At 45.0% G+C, this 25435-nt stretch overlaps 1 protein-coding gene across 42 annotated transcripts in view; it reads right to left on the reverse strand.

Annotated features, from left to right (window-relative positions):
* Positions 1-25435, reverse strand: part of FBRSL1 (fibrosin like 1) — a 560551-nt gene that overhangs the window by 296536 nt on the left and 238580 nt on the right. For 29 of the 42 annotated variants that reach the window (XM_068910781.1, XM_068910778.1, XM_068910761.1 and 26 more), the window contains 2 exons: positions 11720-11821; positions 193-228 (listed from right to left, as the gene is read on the reverse strand). The exons of 2 other annotated variants lie outside the window; for them this stretch is intronic. In XM_068910781.1, the coding sequence (XP_068766882.1) occupies positions 193-228; positions 11720-11821 (138 nt within the window). The remainder of the gene's footprint in view (positions 1-192; positions 229-11719; positions 11822-25435) is intronic. 11 more of the 42 variants (XM_068910770.1, XM_068910777.1, XM_068910768.1 and 8 more) reach the window with 2 other exon arrangements.

Genomic DNA, 25435 nt, shown 5'->3' on the forward strand with positions numbered 1-25435 from the left:
TTAATGCTCTGTCATGTCAGCGTTGTCCCATTGTCCCTGGCCAGATGAATGACAGTCCTGTACTCTAAGTTTTTTTTTTTTTTTTTAAACAGGTTCTGCCTTTCTTTCATGTCAGTGGATATGCAATAGGTAGTGTAAACCTCTGCAATCAACATCAACAGAAGTGAAAGAATTAGCTGTAAAATGACTTACGGAGTAGCCTCTTCCTGAAAGCGATTGAGCAGAACTCTGTGGGAGGAAACAATATGCCACAGTAAGTAATGCAAGAGATTCTCTGTAATGTAAGATAAGAATCATTTTGAGATTCCCTCCCCCAGCCCAATACGCCTCTGGGGAAAACTTCACAACCAGAGCTCCTCAAATTATTTTCTGACCTTCTGCATGCTGCCACAGGAGTAACAGCAAAAGAGCGTTTCCAGGTGACGGTTCCAGGGAGGTTTTAGACAGGGTTTCATAAACTACAGCAGGGCTTCAACAGCACCTTCAACTGAGGTAAAAGCTTTCAATGTGGGATACATCTTCATAGAAGCAGAGACTCAAGAATGCATTTAAGTATGCATTTTAAACCATCCCTCTTCAGTACATAATTGCAGCTTCCAAGGAACATAACACACGTATAAAGATGCCCTCCTCAGTCAGGGCTGGACATTTTTGCCTCATGGACTCCAACTTGCAATCACATAGCCGTATATCCCACTTTCCATTCCCTTTTACACGTTCATGAACCTCCAGTCTTCATCACTGCAGTATTTCTCTGACAGCTCTATCCAAAACAATAGCAGCAAAGCACTAATTTATCATCTCTCAGAGCTTTACAAAGTAGTCTGTCCCTTTTGAGTAAGTTAAATTGCATTGTTTACTTTTGCTCTTTGTTGCATCTCCTCCTGCTTCCTTCTCTCTCTCTAGCACATCCTTACCTACTTCACATGCTGCCAAATCATTTGATTCTGCTCTCCTTCATTATATTTTTCCCAGTGCCTTGGATCTTCTCCCCATGTTTAAGATCCAATACTGCTGAGCTGCCAGTTTTGGCACTGGCTCTCTCAGAAGCAGCTAAATGAGTTCTACCTCTCCTTCCAGCTGCTGCTATATACCTTCCTTCTGGAAATTAGAAAAAAGCCTAGAACAGCGGCAGCATATGACAAAGAGGGAGCAGCACTGCCTGATCCAGCAAGTATTCTGCAGGCCAATTTCCAAGTGTGATTTATAACAGTAATGCCCCTCTCTACGTGGTTTTACTGAGCAAGACTTGGGCAGTCTTATCTACCCTGTTCCCAAGACTGGTGTTGTAATGGGCACCAAAGCTTAAACAAAAATGCCAAATTGTTGCAGGCTGATCTTGAGGATTGTTCATCTTTCCGCGGCAGTGCCAAAAGTTATTTATCATGTTACTAAATCACTACAACAGCATAGTTCCCCCAAAACGATTGATGCCAACTGATTGCACACCACTGCAAGAACTTGGAATTTCCCACCAGTAAGATAACAATTCCTCTGTATCACCAGTTTTCAAACCTATTGATCAGAAGATACCTAGATACATTTAGAAACCTTTGCAGCCTCTTGCACTCAAGGAAAGACAACTCTTTTGTCCCTCATCCCATGCATACCCTGTGCCACTGTCTTGCAATTGCGCTAAACACCAGAGAGGCAATTTGCCAGCCAACCATGCGCAGAAAAGTTTCCAAAATGAGTAAGAGACAACAGCAATGTCCTACAACTGGGCAAGCATGCTACTGGAGGATGGAGGGCCCCCCCGGCAGCCTGACCATCAACCCTTGCTGCTTGGCACGGGGACCACAGTGCCAGGATAAGGAAGGAGAGCTGAGAAACAGCTGCCACAAGGTCTTACACGCACACCAGCCTGCAGCTAATGTGTGACCAGATGCCAGTTCCCACCACATGGCCTTGCAACTCCTATACTGCTGAACCACAGAAGCTCAGGAGATCTCTGCTCAGCAGGGAAAGGAAAGCTTTCACAGGGATGTCTGCAACAGCAATAACAAATTAAATCGCTTACAGCGCTTAACTTTCAGCCTCTTGAATATTACACACTGATTTGGCCTAGCCCACCAAATAATACAAAAAGGTACAGAGTTATTTATAAACCTTTTTAATATAAACCACGTAGAAATAAAATTATGCACTGATGAAGTGAAGAGCAGTAGCACTTATGTCTTCCTTGAGATATTAAGATTAAACCCATGCCTCCACTTAAATACTAAAAAACCCACCCCCCCCAGAATTCATCATTGTATAGGAAAAAGACCAACAACAATCTCCTGCTATCTACTCAAGTATGTTGAACAGCTGTTATCTATATGTGGAATTATCTGTTCTGACACTTTTGATAGCTTGATCAGGCAGTTCACCTTAAGTGCACCTTAATTATCAGCTCTGAGAAGTGGGAATAGGAAGGGATAAAGTGTGGCATTTCCCCCCTCTTTCTCCCAGTCAGCTCAGTTTTAACACAAACACTGACAAAGTTTAAAAAATTGGAAACAATGACCAAAAACAAAAAGAGGAGGTTTCGTTAAAAGCTTCTCCCTGGGGAAAATGACCCTTCAGAGTTGTCACCTTAACAATTATTTTCCATTTTTGAGACTTGAGGACCCCCAAAATATTTTCCAGGGATAGTGCAGGCCCTTGGACAACAAATTCAAACATGCTAACAACAGACCCACTTTTCTTAGATAACTTTCAGGGGTCCCAAGCTGTCCAAGAAGCGCAGGAATCTGTAGACCACTGACTTAAAACCACTGAGTAGAAAAGAATGAAAACAACTGCTGAATAATGTGTTACATCAGAAATAATTAAAATTGAATGACAATTTATTCTGGCATTTTTCACACCTAAGAACTTCTCTCTCCCTTACAATTTTAACACTAAGTTTCCTGGACAGTGGAGGAAAAAACAATCTTTTTCCCCTCTGAATTTTTATTGCAAGTTAGCAACTGGTGAATACTTCAGATTCAACTCTTAAAATCCTTTCCAACATTTAGATTAATGAGGGGCAATGCCCTACACTTTCCATAGCTGTTTGCATGAATTTTTCCATGCATCTAACACAAGCCTTGATGGCTTTCTATCTTAGCTGGGAACACTGTGGGTTCTTTCGGAGCATCCATACCAAACTGCCACACGTAGAAACTTTGAAATTCGCACCAAATATCTCCTACGAGTGCCAAAGCAGAACAGTTTGTGTGCAACTGTGATGGATGTTCCTAAAGAGAAAAATCTTTCAGGGTTGATATAAACATAGCTAAATCCATATGTCTTCATATCAAGATCAAATAATAAGAAAAGTAATCAATAGGGGCTGCAATATAAGAAATCTTAGTGGAAGTTTTAACTTGGCACCTACCCAAGCTACAAGAAACCTCCTCTGACTATGAATGAGTGCTTGTCTAGCAAGAGCGCTTATAAGGACAAATCTCCTGCTGGAATGATTTTGCAGACTCTCTTACCTATGGGACAGGAGTGCAGGCATGGAGAGCTATTGTGAAAGTCTTATTCTCAGAAGAGTTGCCATTCCTATTTTGGTCAACTTTCTCCTCCAGAGACATCTCAGTGGCAGGATACAGCAGCACCCAGCAGCCACATGCTGACACAGAGCTGCCCTTGCCAGCACGGCACCCGCCTCGTAGCTTTGGTCCACCTGAGACTACAACCCAAACGGACTCTTACAGAGTGAGGCTTTAACCCAGGCATCAAAGCAGGTCCCACATGGCCTTCGCAGATTAGACTGAAGGAAGCATTGCAGCTAGGAAAGATGTGGCCAAACACGCAACTCCAAACCAGACGATCGTGACCCTACCTGGCCCAGTGTCCCCAGGCAGACACACACCGCTGGCTCACCACGCCTTGCCAAAACCCTCAGGCCTGCGCAGGTCAACGTTGCTGAAGAAAGAGGGTGGGGAACAAGACTCGCGCACGCAACCCTGATGCTGCCCACGCAGGGCAGGCGGACAGCGGAAACGGCCCGCGAGCCCTCTGGCGAGGTGGCCGCAGCGAGCACTGGGCCCTCCCTCCCTGCTCGAGCACCAGCTTTTGTGCTTCCCTGGCCTCTCGGCACTGCCAGGAATGCCCCGAGTTTCTCAGGGAGACTGCTACTAGTTAGGGGCAAAATGAGTGTGTGGTCTGTGCATTTAATGACGCACAAGTGGAAATGCAGTGCTAGATGGCATTTGTGCATAAAGATAAATGGGTTATAATATTTTTCAGATGATGTGCTCTTTTACAGCTAAAGATTTTTTGGTTCCTTTTAAGCCCAAGGTTAAAAACAAAACCAGACAGCACAGATAAGACATTTCAGTTATGTCACAGAGTGAATTATTTCTATCCTGGGATAGCTCTCATGTTAATTATGCTGGATGTAAAAAAATACACCTTTCTGGCAGCAAAGACAAGATCTTATTGTTGAAAAACTCTGCTATCCCCCTCCTAACGTCCTTGAGACTTTAAGTTACACTGCAATTCTATTTAAAAGATTTCTTACTTTATTCCCTATAAACATCATGATTGCAATTTAGAGAAGGAAATTATGACAAAAATCTTGCCAATAACCTTCAGCAGGTTCTCCAAGATCATCTATTAAATTGATGGGAAGAGTTATTTCCCATGTATAAATAAAAGCATAGCCTTCCACTGCGTTCTCATGAAGCAAGAGAAACCAAGGCACCCTTTGCTCAGTGTCTTAAGGCCATTAGGCAATTTTGTGAAAGACAGAGTGAGAAGGGCTTTAAAATCTAGGAATAATCTGGGTAACAGGGCAACTTGAGTCAAATCCCAACTGTCAATGGGTCAGAGAACGTTTTAATTCTTAAATCCTTGATGCATGCCCTAACCATAAGGCGATTTGATAAAAGCAGGTGATAGCAGTACAACTACAAAATTAGCTTGCTTGTTGCATTCTCCTCCCTCTTCTCTCTTTAAAAGCCCCAAACTGAGGTGTTTCAGAAATGTCAAGAGTTCATTTCAAATTTTCTGAAATGTACCACTTTCACTGGCTAAAACCAAAAATATACCAAATAGCCATAAAATCTTAAGTTGTTGAAATAACTGTTTTGGGCAAACAGCTATTGCTCCAAAAAAGAACCTTCTAGCACTGTTCTTATTTCCATCCCCACTTTACAGCGTGGAAAGAGGCAGACAAAGGCTTAGACATGCTCAGGGTCACCCAAGCTGACTGCAGTAGAGGACGGAACTGAAATCCATTTCCCAACTCTTATTTAGTGCCTAATCTTTCCTTGCTGGGCCACAGGCCCAAACTTACCCCCAAATTACCCCAATTTTGTAGTCAGATTGGCCTGAGATACAAGGAAGCAAGTATGTTTACCAGTTATAGAACATTCAACAACAGAATATGAGGCTAGTTTTGAATACTGGAGAAATACTAGAGAAACTTAATATTTCCTTTTCCAAGAACATCCCTTATAAAACTTGTCTGTCTTGGGATGAGAGGGATAGTGGGGAGGAGGGGGAAAAGGGGCACAGGCAGAAGACATCCCAGACCTTAACAGGAATCTTAACGCAGTTAATTTCTGTAGTCACTCCCGGGTCTGTCAATACAATGAGCTCAATTGACTTGCCAAGGGTCACACAGTGCATCTGATGTTCACTTAGATCAGAAACCAGGACCTGACAAGATAACCACAATACACGGTGAAAGATTTTGGATGTCATGCAAAAACTGAATGATGTTCCTTCTTAAATTCACTTATTTTGTTATGGTGGATAAACAAAGGGGATTATGCTTTGGAAATATTGCAAAACAGATTGTTAAACCACAGTTCAGTAAGATACAAAATGACACAAGTTCTAAACATCTGTAAGTGGCTTGATAAGCTAAAGAAACTGAAACAGCTTCCAAGCAAGATGACATGTAGATTACTAGAGTTGACAGTCACGGAGAGCCCAAGTTGCTGGCTAGCAGTCAACAAACCATCTTTCATATACAATAAGACAGGTAACCATGTGAAAAGACTCCAAATTTCTGAAATTCACATGCATGGGCACAAGTGCTGCTCCCATTAAAACCATCACTCTTTGGAGCAGCTTCCTAAAGCCTCCTCCAGACTCCTCCTTCTTGCCAGCTATGCTCCACTACCCAAAGCTTCATGCAAGTCATTGCAACTTTTCTCATAATTTCTGTTGCAGTGGTTTTCATGCAAGCATTTGGCCAAAGACAGATGTATGTAGCACACTGTGCATAACAATGTGACTTAGCAAGGTTTCGCAGACCTTATGTGTGTATTCTTACCCAAAATCAGTTTCCCATCACAGTTTGATGCGGAGTCGTAAAACTATCCCGTTGTTACCTTTATTCCACTAAGTTCTAGACTGCTCTTATTCTTTTTGCTCTTTTCTCCTGACTCCTCCTGTTCACAGAGTGATAGGCTTCAGGAGCTTTGCAACCCCTAAAACCTAATGAACCACCTACACATTCATTAGCAAAGAAACCTTCACGTGTGCGTGCACTTACACGTTCTGCACTCTTCCCTGACATACTCAGAGGGGCAAGAAAATGTATGAATGTAGATGACTGGGTTTTTTTCAGCTGCTAGGAAGTCTTCCCAAAACAGAGCTCTGCTAAATACTGGCTAAATGGGTAAAGCCCTTCCACCATACTGCCCAGAGGCTTCACGCAGCCTCGCTGATGGAGTCCACTCTTGACCCCTGCTCTGCCCTCTGCTCTGACCCCGCCGCGACGCTGGCAGCGTACCTCAGAGCTGATTTACAGTTCTCCTGGCTATTTTTAAAAACATTATTTCTATCACAGCAGCATCCAGAAGTCTAACTGGGGATTAGATTTTAGCGTGTTACACCTGGCAAACGAAGGACAGCATGTGCCCTGAGTGTTCACAGTCCACACAGCTATCACAGGCTTTCCAAAAACTCCTTCAATGCACCACTCTTACTCAGCAACATCACTTGCTACCGCATCGAGGTTTTCCTGACCTTAAACATGCCAAGCTATTCTCTTCCACTGTCACCTAAAACCCAGAGCAGAGATCAGGCGCCCCACATGTGCCAAAGATTGTAAACTGGATAAAAAAGGAGCAGTGGCGCGACTGTGGTCCTACTCTCACTTCAAAGGCTCATTTGATCACGCTCCTGGAAAGGGACTTCAGCCTTAGGCACACGTCATGGACCTGCAGTCTTGCATCCAGCTGCTGCTTTAGTCTCCTTGCCCCAGGAGGGAAAGTGTGGTAAATAGCAGGGAAGGGGGAGACAGTGACTGTGATGGCACACAAAGAAGAGCAGAACACAGCGAACTGTTTGAATAAGAAATCACAGGAGTTATTTTGCATTCACAGGAGTTATTTTGCATTCATCTGCCAGAGAGAGAATTTTATATCTAGTCTATACAATATGCTAAACACTTATCAAAGAACATTTAGAGATGGGAAAATCTCTGCATTTCCTAAAAGGCTGCTTTCTGTTTATTACATTTAAAGAAAAACAAACAAACAGGAATAGGGTGATGGAAAATTAGAAAAGATAGCCTGGGGGATGGGGGATGAGAGGAAAAAGAGCTGAACAACCTAGTAGCAGCGCTGGCTGGTTTTTCACACAGCTGAAGTCAATTCCTTGAAAAGGAGAGTTTTGACTCTTAAGTGGCCAGCACCTCTTGCAACATATTTCCTAATCAGTGAGTATTTATGGTCGATATTTTATATTTCCAATTTCCCCCTAAGGGCTCGTGAGAAAGCAGCACACCTGCCAACCTTTTCAGCTGGGCCAATAATTGCCAATTTGCTCTTTGCCTTAGTATATCACTCAATTTAGCCCTGGCTGTGCCCTGCATACATCCTCATTCATCTCTGTGCCCCCATGACAATTAGAGTGTTAGCTTCAGCTAACTAGGGCAACTATTCTACTAGGGTTGGAAGACAATTATTAGTCTATTTTCCCATCTTGTGGCAACAAAATTGAGAATCCATGACAATTACATTCAGCAATTCTGCACTCTGCCGCCTGCTCCCCCTCCTTGCCCCCACCTTCCGAATATTTCAAATTATCACAGCTCTACTACCACATTCAAATTTTCCATGTTCACAGGGAGTGAGGGTTCTATTTAAATGATAATGAGGGACGATCCATTCAATTTAGCGAGGGAGAAAATCCATTAAAAAACAGGCAGTTCTTAAGCTGATGGGTCAAGAAAAAGATAAAACCCTTTTTTTAAAGCCATTATACAAGGCTTTGTGTGGATTTTTTGGACTGTTCAGGACATCAGAAAAGATTAGGACAATTATGGAACACGGGAAAAAACAAAACAAAATGCCCACATCTCCCACTTTTACTTGGGTCAACACAACAAAATAGCAATAGGGCTTATCTGCCTCTTAATTCTCTGGTAACTTCCAATTACTTCATCACTATGAAAGACAGCAGAGGAAAATCCTGTTTTGGAAAAAGGCTGTTGACTCTGTGTTGGTTGTAGACGACCCTGAGAGTACGCGTGTAATAAGGACTTTAGCTTTATAATGGATTTTAAGGGAATTTTATATCAATGCTGAACACTAACAAGTGGCAAATTCCCACCTTTTGCCTTCATCACACTCCCCTGAGCAAACCAGGGTTAAAACTTCTTTGATTTTCTGCTCATAAGGTCCATCTGCTGAAGGAAGAGACCAGCCTCAACCAATCAAATCTCTGCAGCCAGAGATGATTTCACTAGATCGCAATATGCGTTTTTTTCCCAACGACCCATAATATATGGCCCCCAGTGTAACGTTGTCAGGAGAGACATACTAGACAACACGGACGACTGTTGTTTCGCCGTGACACTCCTTCCCCACAGAATTTCCATTGTGTCAAAGACCAAAGCAAAACGCACTGTATTTTGTTGCGGATGGGCTGATGGCTACGTGCATACTTGTGTGCATGTGTGTGCAAGAGACAATCAATCATTTGCTTCAGTTTTCTTTAGAGTGCAATTATTTCATGACAGACCAGGCCACCTCTTGCCTTCATGGTCCATTAGAGACTAATGACATGCATTAATGTAAATAAAGAACAACTTACTGGCATCCCATTGAATAAGCCACCCCGAGAAACAAATCACCCAGAAGAACTAAGCTGTTCATAATAGTGCCTTCTCGAAGGAGGCCTACAACGAAGCCGGAGGGAGGCTCCTAAGGCAGCAATGCTAAACGTTATAGTCGACGCTTTTGCGCGCATATTTCCCCGCACACCTGCTGTGTGCCACAGAGCAGCCAAATCCGCCTCCACCTGCCTCATTTACTCCATTGTTACCCCAGGTTAAGGGGGACAGGGATGGGAGGTAAAGGCGGCACAAAAAACAGTTGTGAAGGCCAAATGCACCATGCAGCAGCAGGAGACATGCTCTGGGGAGAGCACGAAGGAGCCCAGGCACCACCAGCAGCGGCACAGCCGTCCGCAAGCAAAAGCAGCCACCCTAGGATGCTTGTGTGGTGGGACCTCAACTTGCAATCGCTAGCCACAAGGAAAAACGGTCTATGCCTTCCCTTTACAGCCTTACTGCCTGATGGGTTTTTAAATCCTCAGAGCGCCACACATAAGGGGTCGAGTCAGTTCAGTCGCACACCATCTATTAAAACAGCCTGCGAGGAAACACGGCCACAGAGCAACACAAGGACCTAATCACAGGCTGGGCAGTAAAATCCTGCACGAATCAACACACACAGTAGCATGCTGCCGTTTACTCCCCCTCCTCTGCTCCCTCTCTACAAAAAGTCTGGAGCTTTATTTCTTTGCACACAAATTGGGAAAACTGGCTGATTGCACCAGAGGGACCTCCTAAGACTTTCTGACAGTCCTAAATAGACTACAGAACGTTTACTAGTATGTGAAGAAGCATTATACGTAATTAAAGCTAAATTGCACTCGTCAAATAATGAACAAAGCGCATTCCATGATTCATGAGCCTTACTTTTCAAACTGTTTAATCACTAATTTGAAAAATTCTCATTTGTAACAGGTCGTCAGGTCATTAGAGCAACTTCAGTAGAGCTCCAAAGTGTGCCCTGGCCTTCAGGCATTGCCTCGATGTCCCCGTTGACCAAGAAGAGAAGAGTGCCTACTTCTCACTGAACGCAGGGGCCGAATGACTTGCTTTGAAGATTTTAAGGGAACTGGGCACTCCAGCTCAATTCCTATGGGCTCAGCCTGTGACTTACGGGCAAAGGGAAAGGATGGGAAAAAACTGTAAGTGCATTAGCTTAATGAGAAAAGTCTCCAAGATCACTTAGTGCTTTGACCTAAGCTAATCGCTAAGTCTAAATGTGTGATTCCTCTCCTGGCCCCCAGGTCACGGTGCAGCAATGCCACCGGTTGCCCTGATCACATATCTGTCACGAGTGGCCAACTGGAGGGAAAGGAGAGAATCTCACAAATACACGCATAAGCAACTGAGACCACTGTTGTCTAACAGCACAGTCACAGATACCCCACACAGAAAGGTGATTAGTCCAAAAGGGACCCCCCACCCACCCCTGCAGCTGAGTGCAGATCCGTAATCCTGGAAGCAGATCACAGGACATGTTATTTTTCTCTTCCTCCCACTGTGTAGGCTGTTTACAGCGCCCCATTCGCACTCAAAACATGTAGAGAGAATTTTCCCCCGTCACATTTCCCTGTCAGAGCTGTCAAGCTGAATCCCGCTTTAATCTGCCAAAAGCACTTTTCTGCTGACATTTTTAATAAATACTTTCAGCTTTTAAACACATTTGTGGGAGCTATTTTTCCCCCTTTTTCTCCCTTCTCCTCCTGTAGAATGGGCTCTGAAAGCCTTAATAGCAAATACATTACACTTATCAAAGGCTTTCCCCCCTCTTCCTTTTGCATCCTGAAGCGGAGGTAGTGTTTTCAATTTTAAAGCTAAATTAACTGTCCAATTGAATTTAGCTGGTGTGAGCTGTTTTCTGTGACAGGTTTTAGTTATGAAGCATATTTTACATTAATAGAACTCAACATGAAAACCACTCGCTCTGGGATTTCAGTGGCTTGCCATTGAAATGGCAAATTTAATATTTCAGACATGCTCGTGCCAGCGTTTGATTATTGTTCTTCATTTAAATCTCTCCTAACGGGAAAGGTCCTAATTAGTAAAAAATCATGTTTTAATGAAGGCGAAATGCTAATTGCTAACACAAAAAGCCTTCATATAAAATTATCCCAGCACTGCCATTGATTTCTTGGTGACTCAAAAGCCCATTTGTGTGTTTACACACTAAGGCACCGTTTGCTTTTGTTTTATTATAACATTTCACTCAACATACTATTGCATTTCCTGAGAGAAAGACAGCTCTCCCCCCAAAAACCTTTCCTATCTTGAAAGCAGGAAGCATAAAATTAGATGAACTGACTTTGCACCCAAAGCACATAATTATGTGCAGTAGCTAAAACCAAAAATACTGTAAAAAGCTTTTTAACACAACTTCCCTCAAAAAAAAAACCCAAAACAGCAAGCCATTTCTCTCTGAGGAATAACAATTCCATTTTGTTTTCCCATCTCTGATCTTTTGCTTATCATATTATTTGCACCATGATTATAGTGTTTGCAAGGCAGCTCAACCACTTATGCCATAACACTCAATCATGACATAAAAAAAAGTTATTACACAGTGACCTCTGGATGCCAACATTTGTTCAGCAAGATTTATGAAAAGCCATGTCAGCAGCGGGAATTGCTGCAACGAGGCGATGCTTTCTCCTGAGTGGTACTTACATCACTGAGCCGGTCCCTCGAGCTGCTCCGCTGCGAGCTTGTGGCCTCCCTGATGCTGTCCTCCTCGCTATTTCTGCCACTTCTGCTTGTGGGGACCTTCATCTAGAGGGAGAAGAAGGAGGGGGAAAAGTAGGTTTTCAAGCACTGCTCTGCCACCTGTTCCCGAGGTCGCTGACGGCAGTTCATTGACTGTTTTACTCCTGCGCGCACGGCGCTGTGGACGGGATGCTTGCGAGCGCACTGACGACGTGCTTGACCACACGCCTCCGTACTCCCTGCCCTTCACACACAACCGAACGGGTGCTTTCAGCACTCTGGGCGGCAAGAAAGGCTGCGCCAGAGGCCCGCAGCCGACCGCGATGAGGGAAGCCCCCTTCGGTGCCGATAACCCTCGGCGCGAACGCCCGTGCTGCAGGGCTGCGGCTCCCGCGGCTGAAGCCCCGAAACTCCGGGCAGGCTGCGGGTGCTGCGCCAGGCGGGTCGGGGCACCGCTCCGGGCTCAGAAAGCCTGAGGCATCCCTGAAAACCTAACGCAGGCACTCGGCACTCACTGCTCCTGCTCGAGTTTATCCAAAGCCGGCGTTCAGAGACGCGTCTCGGCGCCGAGCCCAGCCGCTGCCGCCAGCTGCGTACCTGCACAAGAGCCAGGTGCCGACACACTACGGGGGACGCGGGCCTCAAAGCTCACTTACAAAGTTACGCCCAAAATTTGAGGCAGAGCATGACGACTGACTCTTACAGCCAAGGCTGGCTCCCTAACCATTAAATCACCCGTATTCCTCTGCTTGAAGGCTGGTTGTATCAGTACATAGGACACAAAGTCCAAGGTGACAACACTGGAAATCGCAGCAACTTTCAGCTTACATCTGTAAAGAGCGTTACAGGGGGAGGAGGGGAACAGGACAGACATGTCGTTCACAGCTTCATTCCTGGGCTCATTTACTAACAAATTATTCTGTTAATTCCCTTGTGAAATATTGGGTGGAAAGAAGTGTTTAATTTATTAATAGGTTCTATTCATATCAGTTTGGTTCCATTTAAATTACACTATTTAAAATGTCGGCTTGTACAAATTGGTACTTTTAATGGCAATAAAATCCCCTTGTTTCCTTCTGTCCTATTTCAAGGCAGTCTCCAGCTCAGCAGCCGGAAGGACTCGCTCACGGTGCTCGGACACAACCCCAGCACGTTCAAGACAGCTCTGCCGCGCAGCGCCACGAGGAACGGCTTTTGAGGAACCTAATCTAGTCCGGCACATACAGCCTTGTACAGGCTTGAATATGAGCGATAATACATGTATCCTTCAAGTCCTTACTCTTCATATCTTTCTACCACCTTACACCTCAGCAGTGAAATTTTTTTCCCAGGGAAAAGACTTTTAGACTCAGCCACACTGAAGCGTTAGAATTACACGTTTGCTCGTGGCCATCTTTTCACACAAGGACTGGTCCCAGCATCGGTGGCCTGTCTCACTCACTGTAAACCACCCGTCCAACGTACTGGCCACCTGCAAACTTTTATCAAGAGTGATTTTCCATCTTTGTTCCCACATCAAAAGGTTACAATAACATAATGACAAGAGGTAATCCCTGCCGGGATCCGCTAGAAACGTTCCCAACCAGTGGCGAGTCTGCATTTGCGACAGCAGCACCTGTTATTAAAGCAAGTTCTAATCCACTTGCAATGCATCATGTTGAATCTGCGCTGCTCTGTTTCCTTAATAAAAGGCCAACAATGTCAAGTACAGAAATCTAACTGTATTACACCAATACCATGACCACTACCAAGTTTTTAATCCCACATATCAATAAGCCATTTTGAAAACAGCTACTATGACTGGCATTCGCTTATTTTACCCTCCTTTAGGTCTTTATTAACCAATTGTTTTTCATCTCTTGTCTAGGATTCATGCCAAACCAAAAGGGTAAATGGCATTATCCAATTACAGACTTTCTAAAATACTGGCGCACCAGCTTTCTTCAGTCGTCAGGATCTCCCTGTACTCGCTCAAAAATTGACTTTGCCGGTGCAGAGTCATTAGCCACTTCTTTGGAAATGCTTGGATGCAAGCTAGTCCAGCCTGCTAATTTTAAAGTGTCCAGATATCATAGCTTCTGTTAACACTAGCTTTGGTTTTCACTGAAAATGGAACTATTTAATTATTGCAGGACAGAATTACAATTTCCCCAAGTACGGTACACACCTACCTGTTGAACTCTCTGCCTTTCTGATCTCTAATTTTATTGCTTTCACCTTCTACCGGACCAAAGCTTGTCAAAACTGTTACACTTCCCACCTAAACAACTCTCAGACAGAAGCAAATTAAGGAAAAATAAATGATACCATTCCAAATCCTTTAACCTTCCCAAGCTCAAACGCTCACCAGAATTATTCCGAGGGACTGAACTGGCAGCTGTTTAAAGTTAGCAGACGTACCCAACCTGTTAGCAGATTCCAACCTTTTGCTCTTTTTCTTGAGTTACAGTATGCTCCCAACACCACCTGTTTCTTCTCTCCAAATTTCATTAAAGGGAAACTACACCTACACACACGGTAACAAATTGAGACAATTTGACCTGACAAGGTCTTGCACAGGCAAGCAAATTAGAAGCATCACTGCTGCCATTAACCTTTCCAAGTAAATATCAATTATTAAACTTGCTGCACTACCTCTGTCCCCAGTTTGCTGCTGTGAATTAAGAGGGTCATCAGCCTTTTTGACAGATCTTGTTCATTTACACCTGCTGCCTGCCAGCAGGGGAGCCCGCACACCCGCAGCCAGAGCGCTGAGCCAAGCTGCCTTAATTCATCAGTAATTACCCTAATGAGCCACATGCAGGACCCAACTAGGAGGACAAGTTGTTTTGCTAAATGGATGCATTGGTTTCATGGGCACTCTCCGCAGCCCTGGGTATTAGCAAACCGGGCAAAAGCTTGTTTCGTTAAGTTGCTTGTGGCTTCCCTGCGGGATTTCTAATAATTTTCTCCGGGTGGTTTTGCTCAACTTGCAGAAATTCCTCCTAACCATATTCCCTGACTGAGCTTCACCACAAAGCCTAGCGCCCCCCGCGCTCCCCAAAAGGCTTGCTCAAGTCCCAGCACTACTGTATCAGAGTCCCCCAGCACGGGGCCCGGGCGAGGAACTCCATCAACGCGTACGCAAACGATGCTGTGCCCTCTTCAACAACGTGTTGCCAGCGGCTTATGCAGACATCAACATCAGCTACCGGTTTTCGATATTTCCAGCATAGGAGCCAAATGATCAATCTGAACGTACAGCACTGAGGGAGGGGGCCGTCCGAGAAAAGCTCCATTTCCACCTGGATAAAGCTGCCTCGCTGTTGTTACAGAAACACCTTAAAATTGCTAACAAGAAGCACGCAGCAAAAATCCCCTCTCCAGTTTGTTGCCTTTGTCTATCTAAAAGTACTTAGACAGCTTGTTGCTATTTTCTGTTTTGATGATGGCAAACGTCCTTCTCCAGGCCCTGCCAGACGGTGCTTTCCAGTGAGCGTAACAGAGCTGAAACTACGGGAACAGCAGGTAGCAGCGCACACGGGCCAGATTTGAATACATCTGATAGCACAGCCTTTAGGTCTGCTCACAGCTTTCTTAGGAGCCATCTTAGAAGCAAAAAGTCTCCTCTGAAAACCAATCCCCATCACCCAAAGCTCCTCAAGAGAGATCCACGCAAAGGTGCTTTCGGGTATTGTGGTTTGCGATTTTGAGGGGGAATTGCAGGGGGCTCTTTTATTAAACGTAGATTGACTACATCACTTCAGGACAGCTAAATCAGAACGAAGTAATAAGGCACAAGAGGAAGACTGAAATTATTTGATAACTTATCTCTTCCAAAGGCCAAATTCTGTCCTCGTTCAAATCCTAAATCGGCAAGATACTCCTGTCAGGATCTATCGAGCAAAACGTTTAAACAGGTGCCAAAGTTTTACTCAACCAGAGCATGTTTCGTCGCTGAAGTGAAGAGCGCGCTCCAAAAGCGCTCTTTGAGCGGTCTGAAAACCAGACAAACACCACATCCTCCAGCACCGCGCGCCGCAGCGAGGAGCTGGCAGCACGGCACCCCAGACGCGCGCAACAGCGACGGCTCCATTTTTGCCAGGGACGACCGACTCGCCTTCCAGAACGCGCTGCTGTCAGCGGCGGGCGCTGCAGCCGGGGCGCCGAGGGGCGGACGGGCCCCAGCCGCTCTGCGCGCTCCAGCCGCTCTGCGCGCTCCAGCCGCACGTTCGGCGCCGGGAATGGCGAACCTCGCCCTGCTGGACGTCGCGCAGCATGATTAAACATCATAACTCATTCTGGTAATAACTCCAGCGCTGCTGTCCTCAACTGCTGCTGCCTTTTCATCCACCTCATCAAACTCCTCCCTGTTTTTTCTTACAGGGTCGGGGGGGGGGGGGGATGTTTATTCACGGGCAGGATGGGGTCTTGCCTCTCTTAAAGGCCTTTTTTTATTTTTTATTTTTATTATCACCGTGCTGGCTCTCGGCCCCAGCTTTTTAATCATAATAGATCAGTCCGCTCTCCATTTACTTAAGGCTGTTCCGCTGTCGGCGGAAAGCACGTTTTTACTTGGTGTGCCTATTTTCAAATCGCGGGCACGCTGCCCCCGCTCATTATTAATAAATACACTTCGATCTATCAAAAGCTCGGTCTGAGTGCCACGGGGAGCCTGGGGCAAAAGGAGACAAATTCTTTTCTTAAGTTGTTCTGAAAGGTGCTGGGCTCGCCGACCCTCACCCCCATTAACCCAGCGGAGCGGGTTCGCTCCTACTGGGAGCGCGGCGGCTCGCGCAGCGGCAAACTCGGACTGATCTTGTGCCATCTCAATATATTTGTTCATTATCTTGCGCACACACAGAAGCATTTGGAAATGTACTCGGGGCACAGGCCAAATTGAATCATCTGCCTTCATTTTCCACACGATCTGAAGCTACAGCTGCTACAACAGGCTGTGGGATTTTTATTTTCCTTCCTTTACAGTTTTGCCTCCCTCTTAAAGCCACAGCAGGCGGATTTTAACCCTCCTGGCATTTCTGCCGTTTACGTCTGCTTTTTACAAAATGGGTCTTGCAGATGCACACAGTGGGGAGAAGAAAAAAAAAATTATATATATATATATATATCTCTCAGCGATCTATTTCTGGGCTGTTCTGAAGGCAACACAGAAAGCAGCTCACTCCGGGGAGAGACATAATTAAAATATTCATCTCCGGATGCCTCTTCTGGCGGCTCAGACGAGTCTACTAATCCACGAACCCTCTCACCTCTGCCAGCAGACAGGAACCGGCAGGATCGGCAGCCACCCGCTCGGTGGGCCGGTCTGAACGCTTGGCTAGCGGGGAACGGTCCCACGACAACAACAGGCGTTTCCAGAGCAGCACTAAGGCAGGCTGGGTCCTTTCAGGAACATGTTAACTTGAGGGAAAAGCTTAATTCTTTTAAAAGCTTTGGAAGATCTGCTTTCATGTGCGTTGGGAGAAAGGACAGACCAAACATAGCCTTCAGATTTAAAATTTTACTGACTTAATGGCAAATCTATTTTGGCACAGGCGGCTCAGAGATAAGTAGGTACAGCTGAGAGGCATCCAAGACACAAAGTTGAGGTCCAAGCTCCCGGATCAGCAGCGACAGGGATAAGCCCACCTTATCGTGCTTATCTGCCTGAGCCGAGGCTGCCGAACGCCACTTTACATCTAGTCAGTATGTAATGACTTCATCACCCACCCTGCCAAAGGACCCTTTTTCTGCTCGTTCAATGGGGCCACTTTACAGAATAATTTTTTTTTTTTTTTTGGGCAGATAACATTTCCTACTAGCAAACATTGTGATTACCCAGGGCAATGAGGATTGCTAAGAGTAACTATTCCAAGCTAAAAGTAAGACCTGTTCCCTTCCCAACAAAGAAGAAAATGATGCTTAAACTATATTCGGGGAAGATTTTTCTGGTGGCATATGCTTGCATTTTATTACCAACTCCCAGATAAGCTAGTGTTTCTCTTCGTAGACTATCAGCAGTAGCAGCTTTCTGCAATAGGAGACAGTAAACTGCCTTAATAAATATAAATGGACAATTTAATTAAAATATATTGGAGACTTGGAAAAAGTACCATGTGTGGATGAAACACTCTGTTAAGGGATTGCACTCAAGGCTAGTTCGGTGTATTTTAAGCAGGTACCAATAAGTGGCAGTGAAATACGCTGCACAGAGCTCTACCCCCGTGATTAAAGACCATGCTGAAATTATAAACGTCTGTTTTCCAGAAGGAAAAAAAAATAGTCACTGAGTTGCCTCTGGTTTTAATGCTTGAAACAAAACAAACCATTTGGCTTTAAAAACGTACTTCTTTAAACCTGAAAAGACCCATGTATCAAAACAAGGTGGAATCAGCTAAACACATTACTTCTGACTTGTTTCCTTGAAAATCCTGCCTTAATGCATTCTAACAAAATTTATCTATCCCAAGCATACCTCATAATGAGATCAACTGGGAAAAATATCAGGCTTGTTTGTATATTTTATACTTGCTCTAACTTGGCAGTTTGGAGATTATGTATTCCCCAGGTCCCTCCTTAAATCGTTTCACACGCTGCAATTTGATTTTCTTTGCTTGCCCTTTTCCACAATTTTTTTGATACATTTTATTGAGTTCTGGCTCAGAGGGAAACGTTCCCTTTGAATTAAGGGTGCAATCATTTTTTTCCCTCTAAATAAGGACATATGGCATAGAAAGCAATGTTATGGTCCGAGGATTTTATGATTGAAGTAGGACTCATTTTAAAAAATGACAGTAACATCAAGTCAGATTAGACTAGGTTTTCTAATTGGGTGGTACTACTGTGGATGCTGTGATCAGCTACCTTAGCTATAACTCATTTTAAATATGACACACCAATTTTTTCTTCCTGTGATGAAGAGAAGAGCAACAGAAGTGTTATGATCTAGAAGAATATCCTTTTTTTTTTTTTTTTTTTTTTTTTTTACATTCTGTAGAAGATTGAATGATTTTAAGAAGCACAGAGTTTTAGCATTTGATTGGTATCCAGATTACTGGTTTCTAATCCTGGCTTACCTGTTTCCTCAGGATAAGTTATTTGACCAACCCCTACTGCAGCTTACTAGTCTGGAGGATGCTGGTAAACTTTGACCTCCCTCTCCCGGGTGCGGAGAGGTTCAACAGCCGTGAAGGATTTCTATGCTCAGAGGCTGTCAGTCCAGCTGCTAGAGGAAGGCAATAACAACTTACCATAAAAAAAAAGTAATATTTGTGAAAAATCAAAATACTCAAAAACCAACGTTAGTTTCTCAGCTCCTGGGGTATCGTTAACTACTCGCTAATAACGTAGCTGGGCATCTCAACACTTGCTCCTAGCCAGGAGGAGACTAGTCCGATTTGAAAAACAAACCCCAGCATGGCCTGCTGCAGCCCGTTGCCTTCGCAAGAGGCGCCGTTCGGTGCTGCTGGCGGGCAGGGGGACTCGGCTGCCCTCGTGCCGCGCAGCAGAGCCCCAGACTCGCCGTCGGGCCCGCTCGGCAGCATAGCGGCTGCCTTGCTAAACACCGAACCGGAGCGTGGCCCCGTGCGGTCTCGCTCCTTCAGAGAGGAGCGAGCGGGCCTCCGCCGCGGGGGATTTGAGAGGCCTCTTCCCTTAGTGCCGCGAGCGGCCACGGGGCCGTCGCTTCTGCAGCTCGCCCCTTGCGCTGAAACGGGCGCTGGGATTTTGCAGGCGGCCCCGGGCGCGCGGGGGAGCCTGCGCCGCGTCCCGCGCCGGGCCGCGCTCGCAGCAATCGCGAGGCTTTCCGCAACGCGAGAGCTAAAGCTTATTTTGCAAACGAGCTGGCGCTCCAGCGGGCAAAAAGCGGCTCGATTTTGCAGCTGCCGGGAGGCCTGCGGAGCACCCTGCTGCACTCCGTATGCCCCCAGCCCCACTTGGCAGACGGCAGCAGACAGCTGGGAAAACCCGCGTTTGCCATGCATCAGCGATGAACCGCGTCGGCGCAGAGACCTGCTTGGGTTACAGCTAGCTGGGGAGGGCGAGAGCCAGGCTCCGACTGGCGGAGGGTAAACAGCAGCGCTCCCGGCCGCTCCCACCCGACTTGGCTAGAGCCGCCCGCCCCGCCGGGGGCACGCGGGGCGCCTCGAGGCCGGCGGGCAGGCAGCAGCGCGAGGCGGCGGGCGGCTCCGAGATGCCCGGGCTGCGCGCGCCGCCAACGCGGCGGGGCACGTGCCAAACTGCGCCTGCCGCGAGCGGCGACTCATCGCGTCCTGCCGCGACGGCAAGCGGTAAGCAACTGCAAGATGGAAAAGTCAGGACGCTCCGCGCTCCCTCAGCGAAGAAAACTGCGACTAATCAAGTCAACTTACTGGGGAATCTGTGGCTGTGTTTATACATAAAGGTGCCCGTCGGCCAAAAAAAAAAAAACAAAAAGACATACAGCCCTTGGTGACTGAAGAGCAGCAGCCTGCAAAGCTGACAGATGACAGTAAAACCAGAGCTGGACAAGGGAGATTCATAAAAACCATCAGCAAAAAGACAGTGTCTAATACTTACTGCACCGGCTGTAACTCTCAGCCAGAAGTTGGATGCTCTAACTACACTTTAATTTCGCTACAGGTCTAAAGGAGTAACGTCCAATAAATACTCTGAGAGAGAGCTGAAAGGCTCCGAGCAAGTTACTAAACCAGATTTGTAGCTTCGAGTTTCACATTAAGGTGATTCAGACCTGCGATCCTCAGTTATAAAATGCCTCCCAATAAGCATCCAACGAGAAGCAGATTCTGTCCCTTTTCCAGTGAAGTACAATTAAGAGCTGCGTTAAAGATCAGCGCAGACCCCTACAACACGTGCACCGAGCGTTACCAACGCTGAGGCTGCTGACCGTATTGCAAAGCTCACTGCAAAGCACCAGCCTCTGAGCAGGACGGAGGTATGATTGACTAAGCATCAATTTAGCAAGGAGAAAGCTGTTCAGCTGGAGCCAATGGACTAAATTAGGCTGAGTTTACACAATGCTTTTAAACACCATGTAGGAGGCAATCAGAAGTGACAGCTTTAACATTGCTGCCATCTACGCACACAGATACCATCTATTAAAGGCTAATATCAACAGCTGTGATGTTAAAAGCAAAAGTAAATTTAATACACATATCAAATTGTCCAAAGCTGCAAGAGATGTTTCAAAGTCTGTTAGGAAATTCAACCAAGAAAACACTCTCTATATACACTAGGGTATTTCTCTGCTACTAATATTACCCCTCGAAAGTAAGAGGGCTCTTCTTGAATTGAAGACAAAAGGTGATGATAATCTTCAAAAATGGACTAATCATGTCAGATAGGCAAAACACGGAGTGCGGTTCTGCTTCGTACTTGGGAAGAAAACACACATTCATTCCCCAATCTTGTAGTAACAAAAGAAGATTACTAGACCATATTTGCTAAGAATAAATTTTTAAAAACAAAATCCAGACATCTTGCATAAGTCCTAAAAGAGTGGGAGACCACGTGCCCATGGATATTAAGTTTTAATAGATCTTGGAATAGCTAAGAAAAGTGAAAAAAGGAAAGCGTTGGAGAAATATTTCCAAAGGGCCACCAGGACTCGCTGGGTAGCTATCGGCATGTTACCCTGATACCAACCGTGAGCAGAAGAATAGGGAAAAAAAAAGCCATACTGGATGCGACTGACAGAATTAAGCCTGCTATTTGAGTCAACGAGGTTTTCTGGAAAATGGCTCATGTCAAACAAGCCTGGATTCATTTTCTTTGATAAGTTTAGTTGAAAAGAGAACTGGATAAATGTGATACGCTCAGAATTCTTGATGTACTCATACCAGAAGATACTCTGATCAAAAATGAGGACTATATAAATAGCCACTATGATCCCCATTTCCAATATGCTTTATTGATGTGTTCTCAGAAAGTAGTGTCAATAAGCAATCACCAAATGTTTGCTACAGAAGGTAAAAGGATTTAAATGAGGCTTCTGGTTATTCAATGGTTTCATCAATATCGGGGAAAAATATTATTAAATCCACTGCTCATAAAATTCACACGTGCCAACAATATTTGTTAAGATGTAAATAAGGATGAGGGGGGGAAGGTAATTTTAAGCAGCAGTTTGGATTTTTTGAAAAACGTAAAAACTAAAAAGGACATATCCAAACCCAAAGCTGCACCACGAGGAACAAAGGCAGACAGCATAGAGACTGCAGGGCAGGGTGGCTCTGAAAAAGCTGCAAGTGTTGCAATGGACAAGCAACTCCATGCAGTTTTCCAGCATAACATTGCAACCAAAGGGAACTAGAGTAATCCCTGAGGAAGGGAAGGAAGGCCGCTTTGTCCTGGATACAGCTTGGCCAGGAATGATTTGGGAAGACAGACTAAGTCTATGTCAGCAAGTAGCATGGATTGAGCAAAGCAGATCTGCAGAGCAAAGCAGCTGGTGCTGAGGACCCAGCACCCTCTCTGCCTGCATTTTGGGTTTTACTTCAGACTAGTTCTAGCCTCGACCTGTGGACTTGAACGTCTCATAGTGGTTGGGGCACATCATCTGGCTTATTTTCATCTGAAAAGGAACTAGCTCCTTGCTCTGACACTGCTCCGTCACGTGAGCCAAAGCACGGGAAGCAACAACAAGGAGATTCACTTATGTAACACTCATGTGGATGCACGCCTTGGGTCAAATTTTGAATTAATAGGTTTAAGAGAATAGTCAGAATCTGGATGGAAGCACAGAAAAGCAGCAATAAATATCAGGAGGATAAAGAGCTCAATTCCAACTAGCTTAACAGAAACAAAGATCATGGTACTTGATTTTACCTTTCTAAAGTTTAACTTTGTTGAGAAAGATAAAACAATCAGGGTTGGAAGCAGAGCCAAAATATTCGAAATTGGGTATTGCTTAATGGAAAACCCAGGAGAGTATTCAGCAGCACAAAATACAACGCGACTGTGAGGATATTCCACTTGCTCATTCTGGTTATGCCTTTCTCGTGCTAACACACTGCATTAACTCTCTCTAAATATTTACACGCTTTCAAAATCCTCGGAGTCCTTCCTTGCACCAATGCAAGTAAAGTTCACTACACTTGCTTGTTATATTAAACCATTCTCCATCGTAAAACAATCCTCTCAGAAGCCCTGAGGATTTGCACTGCTAAATAAAAGAGGGTTCAGAGAAAAACAATCTTCTAGGCGTGCAGTGGTCAGAAACAAATGCAATACCTCTACCTCAGTCTATACTCCACGTTATGTCGCTGCGCTATGTAGTCTAGAACTGCACTGGCCTGTTGTCTACTGCCGCATGACATTACTCTACTCTGGGATTTTTCCTCCCCTTTCTGCCCTTCATGGGTACACATGTTTTGGATTTGGATCCTAGAGAGCTAATAATTTCTGCCAGGTTCGCACTTGGTAGTAAGGTCTATAGGGGAAATCAGCTTGGTTAATGGTGGCAAACTTATTTTATATATATATATATGTGTATATATATACACATATATATGTGTGTGTGTGTGCATGTGTGTATGTGTGTGCATGTTTATGTGCACATATAAATATACACACACCTGTCCCGGGCAAGGTGCCAAGCAGCCTGCCCAGTAGAACCACAAAGCAAAGCTCTTCACAAAGATACACACAGCAGCTACAGTCAGATCCAAGGTACTAATTTGCATCATTGCCATGAATTGCTCTAAGCCCTTCTTACATGGACCACCGGCGATAAATCAAATTGTCATCAGAAAAAAGTAAAAATTGCCAACAATTATCCAAGTGTTATATACTGCAAAACTTCCCCCTACTTAAAACTGGGAACAAAAGTTCCCATGCTGATACAAGAGGAATGATTTTTTTTTTAATGGTAACCTACGAATACTGTGGGCTCTTTTCAGCATTTGAAGGCAGAGAGAGAAGCATTCACATTCTCTCAACAATTCACTCAACTTTTCCAGCACCCCACGTGAAACACCGTGCTTAGTGCAGTAGGGTTTCAAATTCGTTACTAGGACTTTGAGGCACCACAATAACAATTAAAACGTTACCAGATGTGCCATATAATAATTTAAAAAAAATGGCATACTGTATGCAGATAGAATAACAATTTGCTGTTCAAATTAATTCAGGAACCAGTACCATCCCTATAAACCCAATATATAAAACATGCTACTGTAGGCATGCATAAGTTGCATGCAATTTTTTCCAGATAAAGTCACACATGCAACCGATAAGCTGAAATGAAAAAGAAAAGAAACAATATAAATAAATAAATACAGAGGCTGTCCAAGGAATGAATAATCTTTCAAGACTGCTGTCAAAGATCACCGCACCAAACAGGCAGAGCCACAGCAGCAGTGCCGCATCCTGCCCTCGGTAGCACCATCACAGCCTGGGCTCCGCTGCACAGAGAGCTCCGGTGCTGCAGAATAGGAAGCCAACCAGAAACACAATCAATTTTTTGCCCAGTACAACGTTAAGCTACAACCCAGTAGTTCAAATTATGGTAGCTAGCAGGTCTTCCCCCTAACAGAATCAGGCCTAACACTGCTTTTTTTCAGCCATTCCCCAGGCCAGCCCACAATCCTGTCCCTGAACTGATCCTCATTCCCTCCTTGTTTTTCTAAAGATCCCATAAAACCTAGAAGCACGGCTCTAGCCTAGTGGCAGCTCATGGAAAAGCTGGCATGGAAAAGGCAAGAGAAACTCCTTTTCTTATTGAATGCAGAAAAAACTGGTGGTCAGCTGGCACAAGCTGTGGGGAAATGTGAATTTAGCAAAGCAGAGACCCCTTCCCTGCCAGCCGCGCTTATTTTTATTCTAACTTCACCTACCTTGTTCCAGTCAGACCTACGATTTGATTTTATTACTAATCCCAGCTCTACCAAACCTCTCCTTGCACTCTCCCCAGGCTTCTGGAGACTTGTCCTTCCCCTGACAGAGGTTGTCCTCCCGGGCTGACTGCCCCCATCACTTGCCTGTACTGGAAAGCTAACCAACAAACTGCAGCCACTTCAGGAAATCCCAGCAACAATCAGAACCAATTTCTTCAGGTTTCCAGCACCAAGGCGAGCCATACCATTTTGACAGAAATTGGAGTAAACCTTATGTGTTTGCAGGTCTGACACGCACATCCCAGGCTCTGCATTCAAGAGCAAGGGTGCTCTGAAATGCCGCTCCTGTCCGGCTGCGATCAGGCAAGACATTGGTGTTGTCAAGGAAACTTTCACCAAGGCCACCAAGTCCTACCCCACCACTGCAAGTTTTGCAATTTGAAGAAACTGCTATAACTACAGCAGCACGTAAAGTCAGCTTCGCAAAGAAACACAAAAGCAATTTCCTCAAAATGCCCCTGGGATGTGCTGCTTACTGTTCAGCATCCTGAAGAAAACAAAAATCTACGAATAATTACAGCCAAAGCAACTAAGGGGAAGCCCTTTGGTAATTTTCAGCCCTGAATAACTAAAGTGGGTGACAATTATTTCAGCTAATGACGACTGAATTTTGCTTTGAGATTAGCGTTCACAGTTGAGGAATGGGAAACAGCTCTTCAGAAGTCAGCATTGCGATTAGGCCAAGCACAGAGCTCTGCGAAATAGCTCTTTGACGCTTACTATAGTCAAGGGACACAGAATTACCCAAAGAGGCAATGAAGTAAACAAAGCACAGAAAACTTGGTGAAGATGGACTAGGATCCTGCCC

Source organism: Struthio camelus, chromosome 17 (assembly GCF_040807025.1).
Source record: "Struthio camelus isolate bStrCam1 chromosome 17, bStrCam1.hap1, whole genome shotgun sequence".
NCBI lineage: Eukaryota > Metazoa > Chordata > Aves > Struthioniformes > Struthionidae > Struthio > Struthio camelus.